Here is a 23,892-nt window from a genome sequence, read left to right on the forward strand (position 1 = left end):
TTCCTTCGTATTTTTGGTATTTTGGATGAGGTTTTTCATGTTCAGAATGCGCACCACACAGGCTATGGCAAGCAGTTGAGCTTTGCATTTGACTTTTAGGATTAGTACTGCTTGTGAAGTTGATCTTTCATCGACCAGAGAAGATCAGACTGTTAATATTAGTTTAGCTTCTCACTTGTTGGAGATGGCTGCTGCCATACTCTCTTTGTCTTCTGGTTCATTGCAGGGATATGAAAACGTAGCAAAAACATTTCCCTTCACAGAGGACGAGGTACAATTCGTTAGCATTTTCTTGTCTCAGATCTCCAAATCAGGTTCCTCTCAAAAGATTATAAACCATTGCTTTGCCTGTCGTTTAGCCAAGGTTTTCGCGACAACCTTTGAAAGCTCTTCTCGACCATCAACATGAACTTCCCTTCTTTCCAAATCGCTCTAGAGCTTGTTTACACAAATTCGCAGATGAACATAAACAAGGCAGGTACAGGCCACTGCCGTCCAAAGTACTGTTGCTCCAATTCTCACGTTATTGTTCCTGGTGTAGAAAAAGACGTAGTGGTACCACCATTTTACTGGAAGAATCCTTGCCTCTGGCGTGGATTTCATTTCGGTTTGCTGCCTTCAAGGCTTGGTGGTACCAGCGCTGCGCTGCGAGAGCTCCGTCGGGAAGGCCAGGGCGTGATACTTGGCGTGCTCTACGTACAAATAAACTGTCTTCCACACACACTAGCTAGAAAAGGAAGGAGAAAGGTATGAGATACCTTTCTTTCGCGTTACACATAGTTTTCCTCCAGCGCTTTTGCGTGTTTTCTGCGAGGTCCAAGCTATACATCCAAAACTCATGGTTTGATTTTTCTTCAAATTTTTAGAGTTTTTTGGTATTTTCTATCCATCGTGAGCAGCACCAACAAACGGAACAGCTCAAAGCGTACCAAAACGAAGGAAGTAAAAAAAAAGGATTTCCGCAACATCAACGTCACTGGAACGTGCAATAGTGTCAGAGAGAAGGAAAAAATTATTTAGATTCGCAGTATATTCTATTTCGTACGGTTTCTAGGGCATGTACGACCTCCCGCCAAATTTTCTTTAATCCTTCTAGAGGGAGTCGGAACCATATCATGCCACTCGTGCAATGCTATAGGTTGGTTATAGGTCTCCAATTATGTGTTCTTGGGCATAATGCACGAGGGCGCTCGTTTCTCCATGCTCGCGCGCGGCGCCTTTGCTCGCTATGATCGATTTTTTAGGTCTAGGGCGCTGATCGGGTCGCGGCGTAGTGTAGCTTCTTGCTAGCGAGCGAGGGGAGTGGCAGTCTCAATCTCATCATCTTTGATTGATTGATTGATCTTCTTGCCCAGATTTCTCCCAGAATCGACATTTATTTGCTCGAAATATGGCTCTGGGCCCTGGCAGCGCCAATCTTTCCAAGAAATCTCCCGAGGTACCGGCATTTACTCGGATCAACAGTCAAATTTCCGGCCATGGACCCCTTTCCTGTTCCGTTATAGAGCGATCGCGAGCAATGGCGCCGGGTAGGATTTCTGGAAGCTGTGATGCGGCTGGAAACACCTAATCCGAGCAGCCGAGCTGCGATTAGGTGCCGGGCAGGCGGTCCTGGCATCGATCAACGCAGGTATGGTGTGGATCGTTTCTTTAATTGTAAGACTTGATTATTTCTCTTTCGGGATGGATGAATGAATGAATCTGGAAGCTTGTGTGTTCTTGCAGGCGGTAGCTCAAGAAAAAAAATTCTAGGCAAGAGTTTTTTTCTTCGCGTGATATGGCAACGAGACAGACGACGAGCCAGCACATTGTGTCAGGTGCCACTTTTTCTTGTCTTGGTTACCTATCGTCGTTATCACACCCTCTTTTTAGCCTGCTCTTCTTGTTTGATTCTGTGTCTTCTAGGATGGCTAGCTATGGAGCTTTCACGAAGGCTCTCACTCACCCACTCTCGTGTGTGTTTGTGCTTGTAGGAATTTTTTGAGATAAAAGGAGAAGAGGCACAGTTGGGTCAGGGAGATCATGCCCCCGTCGGCATCGAAAGCTCCAAATGCGACCGGAGCAGCGGAGGTAAGATACTCTGCTGCTAAACATTCGCCACTTACACCACCAATGGATCGAGCCAAGGGAGGCCAGCAGCAACGTCACAGGCATCCTTTTCTTCTGCCCCAGCAGCAGCAGCAGCAGCAGCGCCAGTCTAGCTTTTCCCTGGGCTGCATTTTTGATAATCCGGTAGCGTTTGAAGACTCTTCGTCGGGTAGAAGGAAAATTGACTACACCGGCATCTCCAGTGAAGCGAGAATGGACATGCTCGAGTGCCAGATCAAAAGCGTGGACGCTTGGAACGGTGTGACGAGAGCGCCGGACTTGGTTTCCCCTGCACAGCAGCAGAGGGAGCTTAGGATGAAGATGAAGATCCAAGCGCAGCAGCGTGAAGCCAAAAGGTGGAAACGGGATGGTGTGGGGGCTTCTCTTCATAAACAGGCAGCGGAGGTGGAAGACGCGAGCTATGATCCGGCGAGACCAGTGGCGATCCAGACTTGTAGGCGGAAGTTGTGCCTCGATGATCCGTTGACAACAGCAACGACGAATGACAAGGCAGGCTTTAACACCCCTCTTCTGGACGACTGCGAAATCTACTCGGACGTCTCGGACTCGGTCCCGGAGGATGTGGGCTTCAATGGTTTACCAGCGGCCAGATCAAGGAAAGAGGAGCGGAACACATCCGGGTTTTGCACGCCAGTTCGTGACGCTCTACAGTCGCGCGCTTGCTCGCCGATTAGTGACGATGGGACTGCCTCTTTGAGATCACTAAATGCTCTAGACAATTCCATGGAAGCAGGCTGCTGTGGCATTGAGCTTGAGGATATTGGCACCGACACTTCGAGAAGGGAAAGCTTTCGGTCCTTGAAAGCTTGTGCCACTGCCCGAGAGGGGCCTTACTTCGTCTATCCAGGTTGGTCCATGTGGAGTAGGGAGCACTCGTACAGGTCCCTGACACAGGATAGTCCGCTCTCCAAGAATTCTTGCGCCCCGTCGATAAAAAACCTCCCGGGAGTCAAGACGCTGAGGGCGTCCCTCCGGCAGCACCTTGCAGCGGCAGCAGCGGGACAACGTCACATATCTTCTGGATCCGTGAAGAGATCTTCTAGCACCAACACCAGATCGTCGACAGTCTCAGAGAGTACCTCTATAAGAAAATCACGGAGGGGAGCGTCTACAACAAACGTTGCTTCGAAATGTGGGAAGTTTACTGTTGTTGAAGAGGCCAGAGTGCCACTGTTGAAGCCGCAGAGGACGGTGAGAAAGCACTTTTCTCCGAGAAAGCACTGGGAGCCGGTCACGTTTTTCAGGAAGGGGTTGAAGTCCCTGGCCTCGAAGGGATTCCCGCACGATGGCTTCAGCTTCCCGTCGGTATTCCCGCTTCCAGGATGCGGCCTTCCTCGGCTCGATCAGAGCCACCTCATGAAGCCAAAGAGGTTACTCTCCGAGAAGCGACGAAGCCTGCTAGAGAAGATCCAAGACTCCAAAAACCTGGACGCGACCACCTCTTTCACGGGCTACCTCCAGTGCATCCTCCGGCATGGTCTCACGAGCTACAGCTTCTGGATGGACGAACTTGACGAGGTACTCGTGGCGCGGCTAGAACAGGGAGATCGTCGAGACAAGTGCTTCTCGTTTTATACATGCAAAGGCAAGGACAAATCCGGGTGGCGGCACTGGCAGAAGATCCGGAAGCGAGTCGTCAACTTTATCGGGACGATGAGCTTCTCCTGCTGCATATACACGGAAGTCGACCTCAAAGGCGAAGTCATGCATTTCATGGACTCGGAGTTTTCACTTTTTGACGAGAGGCAACCAGCAAGCACTACTCCGCACCGGCGGACGCACCACTCCAAGTCAAGAGTTGCGTCATACTTGAAAGCTCTCCTGGGAAGCCCGTGGGAAGGTGGCGAGCACAGCGACGCAGGGATGAAGCCCAGGAAGGAGCTCGCAGCGATGGTGATCCGGGTGCCGCTGGAAGTGAGAAAGGCCAGCGTCACGGTTTCATGCCATCACGAGAAGTTCGCGCTGGAGAAGACGTCGTCCACGACCACGACGTGGAGCAGCATTGTGGGGGCCAAAGGCGAGAGCATTCACGTCGTACTACCAACAGGGGATCACGGCCATCCCACTTACGGTCTGGAAGGTCCTCGGCCCCTCGTGGAGCGATGGCGGTCTGGAGGACTGTGTGACTGTGGGAGCTGGGACTTGGGCTGTGGGATGGTCACGCTCTCCAAGGACAAGGACAGCAGCAACAGAGACAACGCAAGCTCGAGCTCCTCCTTGAATCTCGTCGTCGAGGTGAGGAACTCTTTGAGATCGTTTCAAACCTCTGGAGCTCATGATTTTTGGAAAAACTTTGGACAGGGTGTGAAGCGCAAGTTCGTGACGATGAGTTTGTCCCCGTGCCGCGAAGATGGTCTCTACCGCTTGAGCTTCCAGAGGCCGCTCATGGGACTCCAGGCATTCGCGTCGGCCGTGGCGATCCTCCACAGCAAAATCCACACTGGCGGAGAGGTGAGATATGGCAGCGCTAGCGAGACCAAGCTTCCCGTCACGCTCATCGCTCGTCGCGACAAGAGCTTGCGATCGTCGTGCCATCCAAATCCGCCAGTCTCGCCCATCGAAAGACTGTGAGCGCTCGCGAGAGATCCATTTCACTTGTATATAAAAAAAGCCATATCATTCTCCACGTGGCACTACTAGGCACTGCCACGTGGCTGTACTCTCATACTTCCATTAGGCGGCAAAGGGCTTTACATGCCGCCACATGGCAACGTCGTGTCAGGTTGCCACTTGGTAGATTCCACTTGCCACGTTACATGGCTGCATGCTCTTCCATTCACAAGAAGCTTCTCGTTAGCCCTATGCTTTTCTTATACTTTTGCGGGTTTTTCGTTCTCCCTCGCATTTTTCTCTCTTTCTTTTGTTCTTGCAGATTTTTTGTAGCACGCAGCGATGGCTATGGAGGCTCGCAAGCGCGAGGCGTTGGAGACAACTGCTGATGGAGCGCCTGTGACCAAAGAGCACAGGGTGGAGGCCAAAGATTACGATAGAATTCCCAAGCCCCGTGAGTTTTTCTTGAGTTTTCGTGCTCTGTAGAGGAGGTTCTTATCTTTTATTCTTGGTTTTAATTCCAGATGTTCCAAGGGCTTTGTTCGCTGTAGACAATGACCATCCGCTGGGATCCCCCGACCACGATCACTCCGGATTGTCTGTGCTGCAGCAGCATGTCGCCTTCTTTGATCGCAACAAGGATGGGATTGTTTATCCTTGGGAGACTTTTCAAGGTCTGTGCGACGATGTTTTCTTGTCTCATCGAAAATTTCTAAGTTTTGTGCTTGATGTCCAGGCTTCCGAGCCATCGGATTCAACTTCGTGTTGGCGTTCATTGGCATGCTTTTCATCAACGGATCCATGAGCTATGCAACTCTCGAGGTTGGAATTTTTAGTTTTAATGGGTTGATATTGTGTTTTTTTCTAGAGCTGGATTCCGTCGCCCTTGTTTCCCATTTACATAAAGAACATTCACAAGGCAATACATGGCAGTGACACTGGAATATACGACCATGAGGGACGGTAAGAAATTCTTGCGCTACTTATCAGACCATGGATCTTCACACTTGATACACAGCTTTGTTCCTGCAAACTTTGAGCAACTCTTCGACAAGTATGCTCGTACACACGCTGATAGAATGTCATACAAGGAGATCATTGCGATGACTCAAGGCCAAAGAGATGCGTTTGACCTGTTTGGATGGTAAGAGATTTCAGTCTGTTATCAGTTAAGAGTTGTGATCATTTTTTCCTTAGGACTGCCAATAAGTTAGAGTGGACTGCTACATATTGGATTCTTGGAGAGAAGGGCTACATGTCTAAAGATGCTATCAGGGCAGTCTACGATGGGAGTGTTTTTGAATATCTTGAGAAACAACACAAGCATCAACAGAAGTTGCAGTGAATACTATTAAAATGTCTTTTTGGCTTTTCTATTTTTATTAAAGTTTAAATAGAAAAAGTTGGACATTATAAAAGCTTTTATCAGTTTTTTTTAAAATTGGAATTAATATATATATATATATATATATATATTTATTTATTTATATGCAGAAATTATAAATATGTAAGTGCTTGGAATATAGAAATATGTATATCAATTAACTCAAAAACCCTGATCTAGAGTGAAATTAATTTGATGGCATTATATTAATATTAGTATATGGTATTATAGCCATATACTTCACATCATCCCCTCTTTTTAAAATGATGACAAGTAGTTAAGGTTCCTTTGAAGGAACATCAGAAGAAGGCATTAATGGATCTATAAATAGTGTCAATTATTCTTAATCCTTTTGTATGAAGTATTTCAACCATAGCACAATTTTTGAAGGATTGGCTTGTTAGATATCATGCCAAAATTTATAAATTTGCAATCTAACTTTCTGCAATATTTGATATGGTCCCTTCCATTGAGCAAAAAGCCCTTTAAACAAATCACATATATAAGATTAGGAAAATGAATTAACACTAAATCATTTACTTTATACTCTGCAGGTGGATGATGATAGGAGTTATAATGTTGTTGTTATCCTATTTGTATGCAACTTAAGTATTTGGCAGACTTTACTTAAACTAGTAGAAGAATGATCGCAAGACCTAACATTGGTAACTTATGGCAATTGCGACTCAACTCCATTAATAGTATTAGATCATGATTATATAGGAGTTTATATGTACACCTCACATACCGAAGAGAGAACAAATAACCAATCCCAATCCGAATACTGAAAGTTCATATACTTTGCAATCATTCCTTTGAATATCCAAACAAGTTGTTCCACCAAACCATTTGACTGTGGATGATAACCACTTATGAAAGTGTGGTGTATCCCCAATTAAGATATTAAAACATGAAATACCTTATCCATAAATGTAAGACTATTATCTGAAAGAATTTTCTTTAGACAAGAATGCTAAAACACCACTCGATTGAGGAGGAAGTATCCAATAGTGGTTGCAGATGCACTAACAAGAGCTTCAATTTCCACCCAATGAGTCAAATAGTCAGAAGCAATAATGATATACTCATTGTTAGCAATTGACTGTGTTAAAAGCCCTTATCAGATCAAATGCTACTAATTTAAACAAACAGAAAACTGTAATTGATTCTAGCCGTCTTTTGCAACACGAGGGGGAGTATTATGAGTTTGGCACTAAATGCAACTACACACATACTAGATAATAAAATTGCATTTCCCAATAAAAAGACTTGTGCAGCTTCTTGGTCACACAATAATGCCCTATATGCCTGAATAAAATAGGAGAATTATGATAAGCATGGAGAAAACATGGAATAAAAATCGAAAGCATCATTAGTTATAAATGATCATCAGGATCCATCCCCACAAAATAAAGGTGGTCATCCTCAAGGTGATATTGAATATGTAAATGCCGAAATGGCAAGTAATAAGCAAGTGATGTAAGATTCTTAAACCCATTGTAAAAACTTTGGATCCATGGCTCAACATTTTGAGCTTTACAAACTTCATCAATAGAAAGTAAATCTTGTTCTACACCTTGTGGACTCTAAACATCAAATACAACAACCACAGAATCATCATTTAAAAATCCACAGATGCTGGAATAATAAACTTGTTAGAAACATGATAAAAGAGTGAAGAATGAAGAAGAGCTCAAAAAAGAGCATCAATATGAGCCATAGAACTCTCTGGGCGTTGAAATTGTATATCTAAAGCTTCAAAGCCCATTGAGCAATATGACCAGCTAAGTTCTTTCATTTTCATAATGAAGTAACTACAGCATAATCACTTTTTAGTAATATTTAAAAACCATATAATAAATATGAAGTTTCTCAAAACCCCAAACTACTACTAAACACTCTTTTTTGTTGTGGAGTAATTCACTTTTACCGGTCGTAATGTATAGCTGATGTATGCAATGGGATGGCACTGATTAAGCATACTTGAGCTCTAGTACATCAACACATCTCCAAGACCGATATAAAAAACATCCACGTGCAAAATGAAAAGTCGAGTGTAGTTAGGATATGCCAAAACTAAAGGAGTTGTCAATAGCTCTTTGAGATACTTAAATGCTTGCTTACAGTCCACAGACTAAGTGAAAGATGATGTTAACAACTTTAATAATGCTTACAATAGTGTAGTATGATAAAAAAAGATGACCAATGAAACAATTAAGATATCGCACTTTGTCTAAAAAGTGTTGCACATATCATTCACATATTTTGGAGTAGTGAATTTAAGAAAAGTCATAGGTTTATCAGAATCAACTTACAAACCTTCACGAGAAATATTATACCCAAGATAAATGGTGTCTTTGGACCCAAATACACACTTTGATCACTTCAACTTTCAACTAACTTTTTGCAACTGATTCAACACCTTATAAATATCATGAATGTGTTCCTCCCATATCCCTTTCAAGTGGATCAAGACATCATCGATGAAGTCAGAAATCACATCTAGCATATTGCAAAGAACCTCGTTCATCATCCACTAGAAAGTCATTAAAGCATTGTTTAAACAGCATCACCAAGAACTCATACAAACTAATGGTATATAAAAGTAATGTTGGGAATATCTTCTTTAGCCATTAGCATTTGCCAATACCCAAAAGCAAAATCTAACTTGATGAACTAATGATTTCTTCCCAGATGATCTAAGAGATTAGTAGTGTGAGGAAAAAGATATATATTTGGGATTGTCACTTTGTTTAACTAATGATAGTCAATGGAGAAATGAATACTCCCATCAGACTTTGTCATAAGATAAGGTTTACAGGCCTAAGGACTTCACGACTTTCAAATAACACTCTTTTCCAACATCTCTTTAATGTTTATATATAAAATTTTGATCACTTTTGGTGACCGACGACAAACAAAAACCTTGATTGGACAAGAATCCTCAATTGGAATAGGATAACATATTACAATCTTGGTGCCAAACAACATATCAAATTCAAAGAGATCGACATACTCCTTTATAAGTTAGTCAACCATTGTAACATAAAGACCGTTGGAGGGATTGGAAGAGGGAATAGAAGAACAAAATAGAAACATAGAAGAAAATAATAAAGAGGCAAAAGTGATAGAAGAAGAGGTAAAAGTAGAGGGATAAAGAGGAACAAAAGTGAGAGGAACGGAAGAAATATAAAAAAGTATGAGACAAGGGTTAAAAGCACACTTGGCATAATTATATCATAACTAATCTATACTAAGGATGAGGTTAAAAGCTTAACTCTACACAACCCACAATAATTATAATATAAGCTCGAGATTACCCACACACATAACTAAGTCCGCCTCATACAATGTATATGCGTGTCTACAATCGTTGTCATAAAGAATGAAAACTAGCTTTGCCACACAACACAAATATAGATAGCAACATATAGCAACAAACTAAGAAATAAAGGATAAAGTTGAGTTTATATCAACTAATATGGAAAAAATAATAGGAGACCTCTTATTATAAAACAAGCTTGGAAAATAAACATTACACGAATTGATGCCGAATGAACCCCTTAATGATACTCTCGAAAGAACAATAAAGGGGTTACTAACTTACTTGAAGGACCTTCTACTACTCGCGTGACTCTTCATTTCTAGGAAGCATCTCAGTGTCTAGACCTTCTACTGCAACAATATTAATAGGACATTGTTGACACTAAAGTCTCCACCCAAGAAATGAAAGTTGCTAATCTGCAAAACGTTAACAATGCCAATAAGTGTGACAAACTTCATCATACACCCAATAGTGGACATTATAACCATGATTATGTCATTGCCCTTATTCTAGAACTTGGATAGCAATAGCATCAACCTCTATTGGAACAAGACCATCTCTTATAGAAAGTGGAGCGAAAGGATATGCAACGAGAAGTGGAAGAGGTGATGTCTTATAACATTGTGCCAAATGAAGAGCATCATCAAGGGTAGCTAAAACAAGTGTATGTATAATTTTTATAAGATCTTGATAAAATGCTAGCCACAACATTCCCAACTTGATCCACTTTGATATATTTAGCTCTACACAAAGTAAAAGGTTTCAGAAACAAATGCCAAATTGCATTACTAACTTGTAATACATTCTATCTCTCTCCCCTTAAATCAACTAAAAAATGAGCAATTATTTGATAAAAGAGCCCTTAATAGCTAATTTATTCCCATTTATCCCCTAATGTTTTAAGGATCTACAGTGACAGTATATTCAAATTTCATCCCATAATCACATGTGCTACATAGATGGCCCTAAACGAAGACAATACAACTATTAGAAAGCATCATCACAATTGCCAACATATCCAAATGCGCATTTGAAGACATCTGGGAGAATGCTCCAATCCTCATAAGTGGTTACACTCAAACTATTATATCATTGTAACATTGTTCTTTAAAGACACGTGGAAAACTCACTCAAACGTTGAGCATTATCCCAATAATGATATGTGGCAATCACTGTAAAGTGATAAAACCAATGGTACACATAATCCCTAGGACGAGCTTTGGTCAGACACGAGGATTAACACTAAGAGCAAAAAGAGCTATACCTACCACTATCAATTAAGTCTGATTATTTAATTGTAACCACATAGCATTGAACAACTTGCATCAGCTGTTGCTCCAAAGTCAAAGGAAAAAGAAGCTGTTGCTTTGTTATGAAGATGAATAAAAAAGAAAAGGCAAAAAAGAAAAAATTGAGAAAATTATAAAGAAAGGGAGATTTAGATGATGCAAAAGCTAGATCTAAACCAAAATCCCAAATCTAAACACTCCTTAGAGACAACCAAAGTTGCCCCTCACCTCCACCAATATAAGTGCATGGAATATAAAAATGAAATATAGAAATGTGTATACCAATTAGCCCAAAAACCCTAATTTATATATAAGAGTAAGTGGTCTAAATTGAAATCAATTCAGCAGCTATTAAAATCCTACTATGTTAATATTAGTATATGGTATTGTAGTCATACACTTGGACCTAAGCTATATTAATAAAATTATTTATTAATATTTAATTATATCCATAGATAAATTTATTAATTATCATATTAATAAAAATATTTTATAGATTTTAGTGTATAATCTTGTAATAAATAATAATATATGGAGTTGCCATCAGATCTAATTAATGGCATATAAGCTTTTGAATTTAGACTTTCCGGGAGGTCACCTAGCCCAATACTATTCAAACCTAAAAACACTTAACCCTAAATATCCTAAGACTTTTAACCGATTGAAAAAGAAGGTGCATTCTTATTCATGGGCCTTTTCCTTTTATACTTAAACCTTATAAATTGTTTCTCAAATCATTCTCTTTGGTTGTTTACATGGCAGCCATTCAATGGTTTATCTATCAAAGGGTTATTTTTCTAACCATGTTAGCAAATGGAAGGTTGCTAATTGCCTAGGGTGAGAGAATGTAGCACATGTGATTATGGGATGAGATTTGGATATACTGTCACCGTGGATCCTTGGAACCTTGGGGGATAAATGGGGATAAAATAGCCACTAAGGGCTCTCTCATCAAGCAATTGCCCCTTTTCCAGTTGGCTTAAGGGGAGAGAGATAAGGTGCGCTACAGTTGGTATCGGAGCAAATGGCATGGGTTCGATTCCCATTGATTAGTGGCTACTTAAAAGTATAATATACCCTTGAGCAAGGTATATTCCTACCCCTAAATTTGAAATCGTACGTATTGGGCATCCATGCATACGTCCTTCCTCTTGTGTGGAGTATCCACGGACGAAGGTATCCACCGTGGGACTGCGGTACGGGTGGATGACTATCTCACGAGGGCGTGAACTTGCAGGGAAGCGTGGTGGATTGTAAGCAACCAAAGGGAATAGCTTCCGTTCACGAGGGCATGAACTTGCAGGGAAGCGTGGTGGATTGTAAGCAACCAAAGGGAACGACTCGAGAGACGATCCATTGGGGTTCAAATATAAAGGGAAAGGGCCCATGAATAAGAGTGCACCCCCTTTTCCAATCGGTTAAGGGTCTTGAGATATTTGGGTTTAAGCGTCTTTGGGCTTGAATAGTACTGGGCTAGGTGACCTCCCGGGAAGTCCACCGAAGGTATCCACCGTGGGACTGCGGTACGGGTGGATGACTAGTTGCCTCACATGGAATAGCTGGTCTACACAATGAAAGGATTGGTAGATTGAGTGTGGAAATGGAGGTGCTGGTTCCCCTTGGCTCAGTAGGGGTTGTTAGTCAATAGTCAATGAGGACATTGACATCTCTGAAGGGGGGGTGAATGTAGCGCATGTGATCATGGGATGAGATTTGGATATATTGTTACCGTGGATCCTTGGAACCTTGGGGGATAAATGGGGATAAAATAACCACTAAGGGCTCTCTCATCAAGCAATTGCCCCTTTTCCAGTTGGCTTAAGGGGAGAGAGATAAGGTGCGCTACAGAGAAGAAAGTGGGGTGAGTGTAGCGCATGTGATCATGGGATGAGATTTGGATATATTGTTACCGTGGATCCTTGGAACCTTGGGGGATAAATGGGGATAAAATAGCCACTAAGGGCTTTCTCATCAAGCAATTGCCCCTTTTCCAGTTGGCTTAAGGGGAGAGAGATAAGGTGCGCTACAGAGAAGAAGGTGTTATGATGTGTCACATGCAATATGTTGATCAACATTGACACTCATGGACACTTGCTATTCTCTAAGGAATTTAATAATTTTTTTGAGGAAATATATCTTCAATTTTTCTTTCAAAGTACAATATTTGTTTTTTTTATTCTATTCTAATTTTGTTTTCAATGTAACAAAACTATGACAATTGAAATAGTGTTTTGTAATTGGGAAGCATATGCTAGGCAATACCTAGTTAATATCATTTAAGATATATTAGTCTTTTTATATTAGTTTAACGTGTGAATGCCTAATAGAATACAAAATATTTACTGTGTATTGCATGCAATAATGCTTGGTTTGCTTAATAGTAGTGTTATTCTTATTTATTAATCTAATTGATTGAATGAAAGTTTATAATTATAAACATGTTTAAAAGATTAATGTTATTAAATATCAAACATTAGATGGTAGAATAAACTAGAATATACTAAGAAGTGTTTAGGAAAGTTTATAAATTATAAAAATATTTAGAAATTATAAATACAAGATTAATTTAAATGAAATGGTAGAATATCCTAAAATATCCTAGCATCTTTTAGGTATATCCACTAGTTTGCTTAAGCAGATTAACCAAAAAGCCTTGTAATCAATCTGACAATTATCAAAAGCCTATCATATTAAATCATATTAATAATAATATACAACATCGTAATTGTATGCCCAAGCTTCACATCATCACTTCCTTTCAAAAGGATGGAAGATAGTTAAATTAAAGTTCTCATGTTGATGGGTTGGGATCTTGAGGAATATAAGGAAAAGACACTAATAGATCTGTAAGTGATACAATTTATTCCTAATTTCTTTATACGAAGCACTTCAATTGTTACACATGCATAATTTTTTACGGATCAAAATGTTATATATTATGCCAAAGTTTATAAACTTACAATTCAACTTGCTATAATACATGACATACTAAGTAAAGAGTCTTTTAGACATACCACATATTATAAGACTAGGAAAACAAATTAACACTAGATCATCCACTTTATACTCAACAAATAACAAATGGATGATTATATAGGACAATTATGAGGTTGTGAAGATAAAACTAATGTATATATGAATGTTCTGTTATAGAATTATAGTTAATGAACATATAACACCAAATTCTTCCATTGATTCCAAATTAGGACACCTGATGCAAACACACTTGATAGGTCTGGCCAAGGCCCGAAGCTATCTCTTGTGATTACCAAGTGCAAAACCACTTAAAGAATATGGTAGGAATACAATAGCTCTGCTCTGTAAGCAAGCTTTAAACACCCTCTTTTGTTGTGAAAATTGCAAGCAAACAAACCTGTCTCCGTCGCTATGGCTTACTCAAGTCCTTTCCCAAACACTTGTCATCCATTTTCTCATCCCTCTCTCCTACACAAAGATCTCCCGTTCTTTCTCCCTATCCCTCCTCCGACTCATTTGCACCTTTTCGGCCCCTCCAGCTGCCGTGCATCCCACACTCCTTTCAGGCGATTTTACTGGTATCCTCGTAGCTGGTTTGGTAGAGCAAAGTCAAAAGCAAAAAACTGTAAGCAAGGATCTTAGATCTCGCAATGACACCGCGCCTTAGCCATATGAACCAATGTTTCAAGGACAAGGTAGAAAACAAATAGAGTACAAATGGGAGGTTTCAGTGGAACTGGCCGGGTTGGCCCAGAACCAAGGAAATTTTATTTTCTCATCTACAAGGAATATCTCTGGGCATCAAACCATGTACCGCCACGTGTAACGCTGCCTCCGGACAAGGTAAAACCACAGTTTCCAGTGAGACATATCTCTGGTTAGAGTTGTGATCTTGCACGTGGCAGGCTTAGATTGCGCGTAACTTGTCTAGTTATCCGGGTAAAATTACCGGACCTAGCTGCTGAAGCTGGAGGCCTGGCACCGAGCCTGCCCACTTAAGTAGACTTTGCTCATCCGCCATAGCTAGAGCTTAGAGAAGCGATCGATTCGGTCGATTCATCCCTGAAAATCTTGAAGGGATGCGCTGCCTAATCTCCTCCCTGGTTTTCGTGGTAAGTCTAATTTGGTTTACGCGAGATCTTCGCGGTTAAAAAGACAAAGAGGAACAAAGAGGCAGCGCTTTTGCCAAGTGTGGCCAAAGGGCTGCGAGACGAGCGAGTGCACTGCGAGGATCTACAAGCGCGCCGCTTCTACAGTGCTCTTGAATCTCTTCCGGGAAATTCACGCCGATCTTCCCGAGAATTTAATGTCAGGGCTTGTAATTGTCAGGGAAAAGCTACCAGGGATGGATTCGGGAAGAGGATAGGGAAGGAATTGGCGAGTAGAAGGGGAATTAGATTAGAGACTTGGTTGTGCGCGAAGGATAAGCTCTGTAGATAGCACTCGCTATGGCGGCATCCGGCGGTGGTGGGTCTCTTCCCCAGCAATTTGGAGCGGCCAACGGTGTCTTGGGTCGATCCAATTCGCTACTGGGAGGGCGATTGGGAAGCATGGCTCTCCCGCGGCAGCAATCGATCTATTCCCTGACGTTGGATGAATTCCAGAGCAGTCTGGGCGAGCCCGGCAAGAACTTTGGCTCCATGAACATGGACGACCTCCTCAAGAACATCTGGACAGCCGAGGAGAGCCAGGCCATGGCCGCCGCATTGTTTAGCTCGAACGATCCCTCCTCCTCTTCCGCGGGCGCCGTCGTCGCCGCTGAGGATCCCTCTCTCCTCCCCCGGCAGCCCAGCCTGGGCATCCAGCGCCAGAATTCCCTCACTCTCCTCCCCCTCCCGCAATCGCTCAGCGCCAAGACGGTGGACGAGGTATGGAAGGACATCGGGCCCCTGGACGGCTACGGTACCGCCGGCGACGCGGCGGTACCGCCCATGAAGCCGCGGCAAGGGACTTACGGCGAGATGACGCTCGAGGACTTCCTCGTCAAGGCCGGCGTCATGGCGCCCGACGCCATCGACCACGCGCAGGCCGGCTACTACCCGACCACCAGTACCGCGACGGCAAACGGCTCGTACGGAAAGGTGACGCGGGACGCCGCGGCGGTACCGGGCGGCGGGACGCCGATACTGGGCGGTATGACGGGCCTACTGCCCGGCAAGAAGGAACCGGTGGAGGTGAACGATCCAATGCTGGGAATTGGGCTTGGGCCGGCGAGGAACAATCTCTCCTCCCCGAATGGATTCTATGCGGCGTCCAGCGCCGCGGCACAGGCGGCCAAGCATCAGGCGGAGTGGATCGAGAGCCAGTACAAGAATTCCACGGCGCTGGCGCAGCAGCAGCAGCAGCAGCAGCAGCTCATGCAGCTGGCGGCATACAATGGCAACGCGGCGGTATCGACGGGGCTGGGCATGGGACTCAACGGCGGTACCGCCGGCGGTGTGGTGTGCATCAAGGAGACGTCGCCCGGGAGCCCGCTATCGGACGCGCTGGACCAAAACGGGGGCTATGGCGGGCTTTCCAACTATGGTGGCGGATTCGATGGCCCCCTCCGAGGGCGCAAGAGGATCCTGGACGCGCCGCTGGAGAAGATTGTGGAGCGGAGGCAGCGGAGGATGATCAAGAACCGGGAATCGGCGGCGCGATCGCGAGCGAGGAAACAGGTCCGTGATCTTTCAATCAAAAAAGCTGGTTTTTTGTCGCTCTTTGTTTACGCGAGTTCGTTGTCTCCAGGCTTATACAGTCGAGTTGGAGGCCGAGGTGACACAACTCAAGGAAGAGAACATGAAACTCCGGAAAATGCAGGTAAGAAACGAGTTTTTCTTACGTGATTTCTCTGTGGGATCGCTTCATGAGTCGATCGTTTCGTTTCGTGGGCTTTCTCATCTAAACCTCCCAAACGGTTTTGCTTTTCTGCTTTCCAGGAGGAGGAGAACATCAAGCGAAAGAAACAGGTAGCGTGATTCTCTTGTTCTCTCTCTCCTTTTCTCCTTTTTCTTTGTTCCTCTCATTTTCTCGGTTACGTGTTCTGCTGGCTCTCCTCCTCTCTCGAGCTCGAGTGCTTGTAGATCGAACAATCGATCGTCCCGCCACTGATCAACATCTCTTTTGCTAGCAGCAGGCCTTGGAAGTGATCACTCCAATGACCCAACACCTCCCAAAGATGCTCAAGAGAACGCTCACGGGACCCTGGTAACCACGACGCTTGTACGGAAGAACCTTTGATCCATCGCTCTCTCGTAAGAACGGAGGTACGAAAAGGAAGAAACGTTTCCGAGAGGACAAACGAGGCCCGGGGCGGTCCCCGCAATCTGATCCGTCCATTGTCCTCTTGCGTGTACTTGGCGATCTACAAAGCCCCACTGTTGCTCCTTATTAGATCGCTTGGCTCTCTCTTGTTTAAAAGCATTGTTCTATCCAGCTTCCATTCCACTGTACAAGTGTCTCGCATCAATATGGAGAACCTGGGCGATCGATCCAAAAAATTCCAAAGCTCCGATAGCTCCATCCATCGATCGATCGATCGCTAGAGAGAAGAAATTTTCCTAGCTCGCCTAGCACAGCCAAATCCAGCTAGAATAATTTAATCTAGAACATCGAAGCCCTTGTCCCCTCGAGGGGACAAGAGGATCACATAATAACATAATGGCGCCAGCACACCACGTGGCAGGCCCACACGCAACGCAAACCCGGGCATCGCTCTCCCCCACGTGTCGGCATCCATGTGGGGCTGCCAGACGTGTGGCGCGAGACTAACTAGTGACCCACCCAGCAGGCGTGAGCCAATGAGACGTCGACACCGCGCTCCCTATGGGGTCACGACAGGTGTCCCAGTGTCCGAAAACTCTACCGTCATGCATATCCCTTGGAAAAAGAAAGAGATGCATATTCTGGAATAATCTCTGATGTTTATGGCAGGTATATACGGGAATAATCTCCGGGATTTGAAAATTAGGGCTCTTCTACTTCTCGTTGGACCATGACGATTCCTTGTCCTTGGAGAACGTCACCTGGAGCGCGTCCACCGCCTCGGGCTTGAGGCCGAAGGCTTTGGCGAGGACCGAGTCGGAGATGGGCGGATCGGCGCCGAAGAGCGACGGGGCAATCTGCTGGGTGCCTGGGTTCTGGCTGCTCAGCGCTGCGAATGCGAGCGCGGTGCCGTAGCCGACGTTCTCCTGGAAGTGGACGAGGCCGCGGGGGAAGACGAAGATCTCGTTCTTGTTTACGGTGGCAGTGAAGAGCTTGTTGTTTGTGGCGACGAATCCCACCTTGAGCGAGCCGTCGATGACGAGCAGGATCTCGGTGGCGCGCGGGTGAGTGTGTGGGGGATTCACGCCGCCCTTCTTGAAGTCGATGCGAGCGAAGGAGATCCCGAGGGTGTTGAGGCCCAAGAACATACCGATGTTGGCGGGGGTGACGATCGATCCGACCATGTTGTTTGCGTCGCCCAGATTCACCAGGTTCTTGAAGAGGAAGTCGTCGCCCGTGACCATGGCTGGGTTCTTGCAGATCGCGCCATTCACGTTGACCACCACCGAGATATCTACAATCACCAATGTTTTGGATCTAAGATCATTGAAAACTTGCAAGGAGGTTCTAGCTTACCAGAGGAATTCGTGGTAGACATCTGGACCTTGTATGGAGATTCCTCATCCTTATCGTGATCATACTTATCATCGTCTTTCTTCGACTTTGGTGGTGAGATGTTGATCTTGTTGTCCTTGACAGCAACGCAGAAATCCTGGAGTGGATCGGGATCGGCTCCAAGAACTCCGGACAAGCCAAGAACACTAGCGATTACAAGCACCAAGAACTTCACCGCCATGGCAAGAGATTTCTTTTCTCTAGCTTTTCCCTCTTGACTTCCAGGTGGTTTTGCAAGCTCTCCTTTTTATCGTCTCGTCAAGCTCATTGTCGTATCGCAATGGAATTGCTAAAGAGAGATGTTTGAAAGCGTCAGCGAGAGACTTAGTCGCGACACAAGACCGATAGACGCTACCAGCAAGTCAAACTTTCCCTCATGTCATAAGTGTTTTCCCCCCCGAATTCCCTTTCGTCATAGCCTTATCTTGGTCCCAAACAACCCCACGTCATCATTCCTGTCCGTTTCCGGCCCGAAAAGGAAGAAAAGCTTTTTTTTTCTTAGCCGCTTCTACAGATATTTGACATGAGCACGTAATTCCCGCAGCCTTTCTCCATTTCAAGCCCGCCACCATTCTCCGATTCTCCCAGAGACGAACCAAACGCGAGCCTCGCCAAATCCAAGTTCTTCCCCAGCAGCGTTTTCCAAGTCACGGAGCTCGGCTCGAAAGGCATGCCGCGAATGAGCTCCAGCGCCTCGTCCAGCCGGTTTGCGCGGCCCAGGAGATCGATCACACAGTGGTAGTGCTCGATCCGGGGGCTCACTCCAAACCTGGAGCTCATCTCCCGGAAGAACTTGGTGCCGATGTCGACGAGCCCCGCGTGGCTGCACGCCGAGAGCACGCACAGCAGCACAGGGCCGCTTGCCGGGACTTTCTCGTCGACCATCTTGTGGAAAAACTCGAAAACTTTGCCGCTGTGATCCCCCTGCCTGCTGTATCCTGCTATCAACGCGGTCCAAGTCACTAAATCCGTGCTTGCGATCGAGTAGAAGAGCTGCTCGGCGTCCACCATGCTGCCACACTTTCCATAGAAATCCACCAGGCCGCTTTGCAGCACCTCGTTCTTGCTCTCCAGCCCACGCCGGCAAATCTCCCGATGGACTTCTCGGCCAGTTTCTAAGCTCGGGACTATCGCACAGGCTTTGAGGACGGCAGCAAACGTTCGAGCGTCTGGAGCTACGTTTGTGGACTTCATGAGCTCAAAAAGCCGTAAAGCCTGCTCGATCTCTCCGTTTTCCACGTATCCCAGCAGCAAAGTGTTCCAGGAAACCACGTCCGGATGCTCGATCCGGTGGAAAACTTCACGAGCTCCCCGCAAGTATCCACACTTGACGTACATATCGATCAAAGTATTCGCCACCAAAAGCTCCGAGGAAAACCCGGCCTCGGAAGCTTGAGTATGAAGAACCTCCCCCATCTCCAGAGCTTGATCGATATTCTTCGCAGCGATGGTCGAGCAGGCCTTAACAGCAGCGGCAAACGTGAGAGCATTGGGCCGGCAGCGATCTCGTCTCATACGCTGGAAGACCTCCAGAGAAAAATCGCCATCGCCATCTTGGACGTAGCCCAGCATGAGAGCCGTCCAAGACACCACGTCGCGATGAGCCATGGTGTCAAACACTGCCTGGGCGTCTCTCACGCTTCCACATTTCGCGTAGACGTCGATCAAAGCATTGGCGACGAACAAATCTGCTGTGGCAGAGCCGAAACTCCCATGAGCTCGAGCTCTAGAGTGTAAATCCATGGCCCTCTCCAGAGATTTCCACTTGACGACGAGCTCTGGCGCGGAAACGAACGCTCCCACCTCCCTGGCGGCTAGATTAGAGCACGCCTGGAGCGCAGCCACGAAGCTGTGCGAATCGCGGGACGCCATGGCCGAGAAGATTTCCAGCGCGACCTCTTCCTGGTGATTTTGAGCGTACCCCAAGACGAGTGCGTTCCAGGCGACGATTCCCGGATGGGGGATTCGATCGAAGACATCGCGAGCCTCGGCCATGCTCCCGCATTTGGCGTACATGCTGATGAGCGACGTCCGGATGTAGGGATTGGAGCAGCCGCCGCTCTGGATCGCGTCAGCATGGATCCGCCGCCCTGATTCTAGATCCCTGGAGCCGCCGCACGACCTCAATTGCGCTACCAACGAAGCGATGCTGCCGCTCTTCGCCGTGATCTAAGAACCCTAAAATTAGCCCTTAAAAAAGGCCACTAAAGAGCCCTAAATAGTTTATCTATTATTTGGATTTTGATGCCTTTACAAAACTCCCTAAACAGTTAAAGCGAAGCTTTGCAATCTTTATCTTTGAAATTCTTGAATGGATACCACCTTTTTACATATCTTGCATGTCACCCATTTGCCTTTGGCTGTGCCTTTGCCTGAAGTGAAATTTAGACCAAAGAAGCTTCATAAAAACATATTACTTACCATTTTCCTTCTTGTCGATTGTTTTCTTAGGTACCTTGAAACCATTAGTCTCGAATGCTTTCAGCTGGAAAAAAAAAGATAAATAAATAAATAACCAAAGAAACAATGAATTACCTGTTTTACAAACCCGGGATTTGGATCCACACTTGGACTTGATTTTTTGAGAGAAGCCAAGGCATCTGGTTAAAATCGAGAGGTGAGCTTGGGATTTTTAGAAACACCAAGATCAATACCTGCAAAGGACAGCTTCTCCTTCCACATAAGATACGCAATCATAATCGATGGACTGCAAATGCCCAAAGGTAAATCCCCAAATCCTTGAAGTCCAAACTACGTAAATGCCTACCTGCGGGAAAATCCGCCACCGCAATGGACGAGCACAATCCCCTCTTGGACTCCTCGATTGATGAATTCCAAGCACTCCTCGAGGCGCTCGAACAAATTCTCGTCCGCCGAGTCTTCCAGAGGCACAACCTTCCGAATTGGAAGCCCGGAGAAGTCGCACTTGTTCTGGAGCTCCACGGAAACCCTAAAAAACGCGTTCGCGTCACTGGGCGGGCCGTAGGGGACGAAATCCTTGCTCTCGTGGTTAGGGCACAGCGGCAGCACCGATAGAACATGCGTCACTCCAGCTTTCGTGCCCGATAGAAACAGAAGCGCGTCGCCAATGTCGCCCAAATAGAGATCGTCGCGCACTTTCTTCATCACAAACCCTAGAATTAGGGCTTTTGTAGGGCAACGGTGAGGTGGCGACACGTCAGGGACAGGTGGCGTAAAAAGGATGCCAGGTAGGTGCCATGTCACACACGGTAGCAGCACAGCAGGCGGAAGTCTGTGTGCTGTGATGATGATGGAGACGCGCGGATGAAACAATGCGTCTTCTAGGGTTTTTCCTCTTCTTTATTTCGTAGGGCTATCCTTCTTGTTCTTGGCGCCCGGTGTCCTCCGGCATCGATCAGGGTTAGTAATCCAAGGCGGCGATCCATCGATCAATCGATCGGGATTCTTTCTTGGCGGCGGCAGCGGCCAAGATCGAATTTTCTTTCCGAGGGTTTTCGAGGCAAGGCATGGCCCTATTCTTGATTCTTCCATGATGCGGCAGCGATGCTGCTGACGATGACGCTGATCGCCGCCTCTCCGCTATGGCTCCCCCTGGACGCGCTGGTGCTGATCTAGATGGTAGGGATTACTGGAGCGCCATCGTCGCCGGGTTCTTGGAGCTCTTCATCGCCTGTCTCGTGCTCCTAACGGCCGGCGTCTCGCTCCTCGCCTCCAAGCTCATCAAGATCTTCGACCTGCCGTATCCATGTACGTATCTGGGGCTCCAGCACGAGCGATCGGTGCTGTGCGAGCAGCACAGGAGGCTGGCGCTGCTCAATCTCCAGCTGCATGACTCGTGTGGCGAGTGCTTGCGAGAGCTGACGGCGGCGCGAATCGAGCAGAACGCGCGAGTTCTTCCGCTCTTCCAGGAGCCGCGCGTGAGGGAACTTCACGATGGAAGGGGCGACGATCACCATGACAATGAAGAGGACGAGCTGGGTGATGACGGATTTGGGACCGAAGCGATCGCGCACAAGGTGACGAGCGTGGCCGTGGACGACAAGAAAAATCCGGAGGTGCCGTCGCCTAGAGTTGGAGCTACAGGAGATCGTTGTGTGAAGCGAAAGTTTGCGAAGATATTCGTGGAGGAGCTTCCGCATGATCAGGTTTCGTCCGGCGTGAAATCTTCCGAGGAGGAGAAAGATAGGGGCGATGCTACCTCGGATCTCTCCGTCGAGAGCGTCAAGGCAGCATTCCAAGCGGAGAAAGACGCTCTGAACTCACTTTATGTGGAGCTCGAGGAGGAAAGGAATGCGTCGGCCATAGCTGCCAACGAAGCCATGGCGATGATCACTCGGCTCCAGGAGGAAAAGGCAGCGGTTCAGATGGAGGCTCGTCAGTACCAGAGGATGGTTGAGGAGAAAGCGGAGTACGACCAGGAGGCTATCACTCTTCTCAAGGAGATACTCTTCAAGCGAGAACAGGAAAAGTTCGTGCTGGAGAAGGAGGTGGAGTCTTATCGAAAGCGGCTACTGCCCGCGAGAGATGGCGACGACGTCGACGACTGGCTTCCATCGAGGCTGCTCCTCGAAGGTGGTGGTGGTGGTGGTTTCGGTGCGGGCCAGAGAAAACCAACCGAGCTTTCACGTCGGCAAGGTACCAATCTTCTCGAGGACTTCGATCGGGCGAGCTCGCATCACTCCGGGAGTGTATCCGGCGACGAAGCCACAGGGAATGGAGCGGAAGAGCTGGGCTTTCAACGCAACGCAAGCGCTGCAAGTCCGGGTGGTGATTATGGTGGCGATCCAACAGCGCGTGGTGATATCGATCTCGATCGAGGAAAACGTAGCGATCAAGTGGAAGAAGCTTTGAGCAACGGCAACTCCGACCTTGATCTTCGAACCACCTCCATGGTCATGAGAGACAACTTCCGATTGGCCATGGAAAACGACATCCGAGAGCTAACGTCGAGATTGCAGGTGCTCGAGGACGACAGGCTGCTGCTCACGCAGGTTGTGCAGTCGCTCACGGCCGACAAGCCGGATCATCTCCGAGAGCTCGCGCAACACTTTCGACTCAAGAAGGCCGCCGCCGACCTCGCAGTTCCTCCAGTCTCTCAGGTACTTGGCTGCCATCACGAATGCATTTTAACATCCTAGGCCAGCTCCGAGCGCGCGAGAGAGAGAGGGTGATTGGATTTTTTCGTTCTCTACTGTTTTTTCTAGAGAGTGTGGGTGTGTGAGTTCTAGAGGGGGAGAGTAAAGCTATGTCTCGTTGCTTCGTTTTCTTTCTTTTTTCTCTGGGAGAGAGGTTTCTAGCTCTTCATTTTGTGCAATAAATAAGATCCTCTCGGGCGGCGTTTATATGAAACTTTCTGGTGGTTTCTTGTGTTCTTGCAGGTGGTCACGAAGAAACGAAGAATGGAAGGAAGCTTTTGGTAGAAGATCTTGTTTGGAGCATCGAGTCTATCAAGGATTGGAGTAGAGAATTTGGATTTGGAGCGTTTCGCGAGGATTTGGAGCGCGAATGTAGATTTGTTTCATTCGAGCGTTTATTGTATTTGTAATGTTTGTATTGTATTTAAAGGAAGGTTATGTATGGTAGCTTGCCCTACCTTTAAAATAATGCTTAGAATTTGGGTGTAATTTAAATATTTT

General features: G+C 46.1%; 7 protein-coding genes across 11 annotated transcripts; 4 read left to right on the forward strand and 3 right to left on the reverse strand.

Annotated features, from left to right (window-relative positions):
* The first annotated feature begins 1,181 nt into the window (after positions 1-1,181).
* Positions 1,182-4,922, forward strand: LOC112348870. 3 transcript variants are annotated; one of them, XM_024682180.1, is made up of 4 exons: positions 1,182-1,630; positions 1,726-1,817; positions 1,974-4,344; positions 4,411-4,922. In XM_024682180.1, exons 3-4 carry the CDS (start codon positions 2,023-2,025, stop codon positions 4,678-4,680), a joined length of 2,592 nt encoding a protein of 863 aa, XP_024537948.1. In that variant the 5' UTR covers positions 1,182-1,630; positions 1,726-1,817; positions 1,974-2,022; the 3' UTR covers positions 4,681-4,922. The 3 variants fall into 3 exon arrangements, with proteins under 3 accessions (XP_024537948.1, XP_024537947.1, XP_024537949.1); XM_024682179.1 differs by having other exon boundaries at positions 1,182-1,817; XM_024682181.1 differs by lacking the exon at positions 1,726-1,817.
* A 6-nt stretch (positions 4,923-4,928) lies between these two features.
* On the forward strand, positions 4,929-6,082 carry LOC9638645 (peroxygenase 2). The gene is made up of 6 exons (XM_002977015.2): positions 4,929-5,113; positions 5,184-5,333; positions 5,396-5,481; positions 5,528-5,622; positions 5,678-5,803; positions 5,857-6,082. The coding sequence occupies exons 1-6, from the start codon at positions 5,002-5,004 to the stop codon at positions 6,002-6,004; spliced, it is 717 nt and encodes a 238-aa protein (XP_002977061.1). The 5' UTR covers positions 4,929-5,001; the 3' UTR covers positions 6,005-6,082.
* Positions 6,083-14,615: 8,533 nt separating this feature from the next.
* LOC9638646 (bZIP transcription factor 46) lies at positions 14,616-17,067 on the forward strand. 3 transcript variants are annotated; one of them, XM_024682193.1, is made up of 4 exons: positions 14,616-16,293; positions 16,364-16,435; positions 16,555-16,584; positions 16,752-17,067. In XM_024682193.1, exons 1-4 carry the CDS (start codon positions 15,082-15,084, stop codon positions 16,824-16,826), a joined length of 1,389 nt encoding a protein of 462 aa, XP_024537961.1. In that variant the 5' UTR covers positions 14,616-15,081; the 3' UTR covers positions 16,827-17,067. The 3 variants fall into 3 exon arrangements, with proteins under 3 accessions (XP_024537961.1, XP_024537960.1, XP_002977062.1); XM_024682192.1 differs by having other exon boundaries at positions 14,617-16,293; positions 16,746-17,067; XM_002977016.2 differs by having other exon boundaries at positions 14,617-16,293; positions 16,749-17,067.
* Positions 17,068-17,498: 431 nt separating this feature from the next.
* Positions 17,499-18,520, reverse strand: LOC9638647 (germin-like protein 1-1). The gene is made up of 2 exons (XM_024682191.1): positions 18,236-18,520; positions 17,499-18,173 (listed from the first exon to the last, which is right to left on the reverse strand). The coding sequence occupies exons 1-2, from the start codon at positions 18,453-18,455 to the stop codon at positions 17,593-17,595; spliced, it is 801 nt and encodes a 266-aa protein (XP_024537959.1). The 5' UTR covers positions 18,456-18,520; the 3' UTR covers positions 17,499-17,592.
* Positions 18,521-18,772: 252 nt separating this feature from the next.
* On the reverse strand, positions 18,773-20,269 carry LOC112348812 (putative pentatricopeptide repeat-containing protein At1g56570). Its single transcript, XM_024682035.1, has one exon. The coding sequence runs from the start codon at positions 20,267-20,269 to the stop codon at positions 18,773-18,775; it is 1,497 nt and encodes a 498-aa protein (XP_024537803.1).
* Positions 20,270-20,525: 256 nt separating this feature from the next.
* On the reverse strand, positions 20,526-21,400 carry LOC9638926 (dual specificity protein phosphatase 1B). Its single transcript, XM_002977146.2, has 5 exons — positions 21,042-21,400; positions 20,929-20,981; positions 20,810-20,874; positions 20,696-20,759; positions 20,526-20,646 (listed from the first exon to the last, which is right to left on the reverse strand). The coding sequence occupies exons 1-5, from the start codon at positions 21,398-21,400 to the stop codon at positions 20,567-20,569; spliced, it is 621 nt and encodes a 206-aa protein (XP_002977192.1). The 3' UTR covers positions 20,526-20,566.
* Positions 21,401-21,517: 117 nt separating this feature from the next.
* Positions 21,518-23,864, forward strand: LOC112348850. Its single transcript, XM_024682110.1, has 2 exons — positions 21,518-23,355; positions 23,635-23,864. Exons 1-2 carry the CDS (start codon positions 21,838-21,840, stop codon positions 23,674-23,676), a joined length of 1,560 nt encoding a protein of 519 aa, XP_024537878.1. The 5' UTR covers positions 21,518-21,837; the 3' UTR covers positions 23,677-23,864.
* The last annotated feature ends 28 nt before the right edge of the window (positions 23,865-23,892 follow it).

This window comes from Selaginella moellendorffii, unplaced genomic scaffold, assembly GCF_000143415.4.
Source record: "Selaginella moellendorffii unplaced genomic scaffold, v1.0 SELMOscaffold_33, whole genome shotgun sequence".
NCBI classification, from domain to species: domain Eukaryota; kingdom Viridiplantae; phylum Streptophyta; class Lycopodiopsida; order Selaginellales; family Selaginellaceae; genus Selaginella; species Selaginella moellendorffii.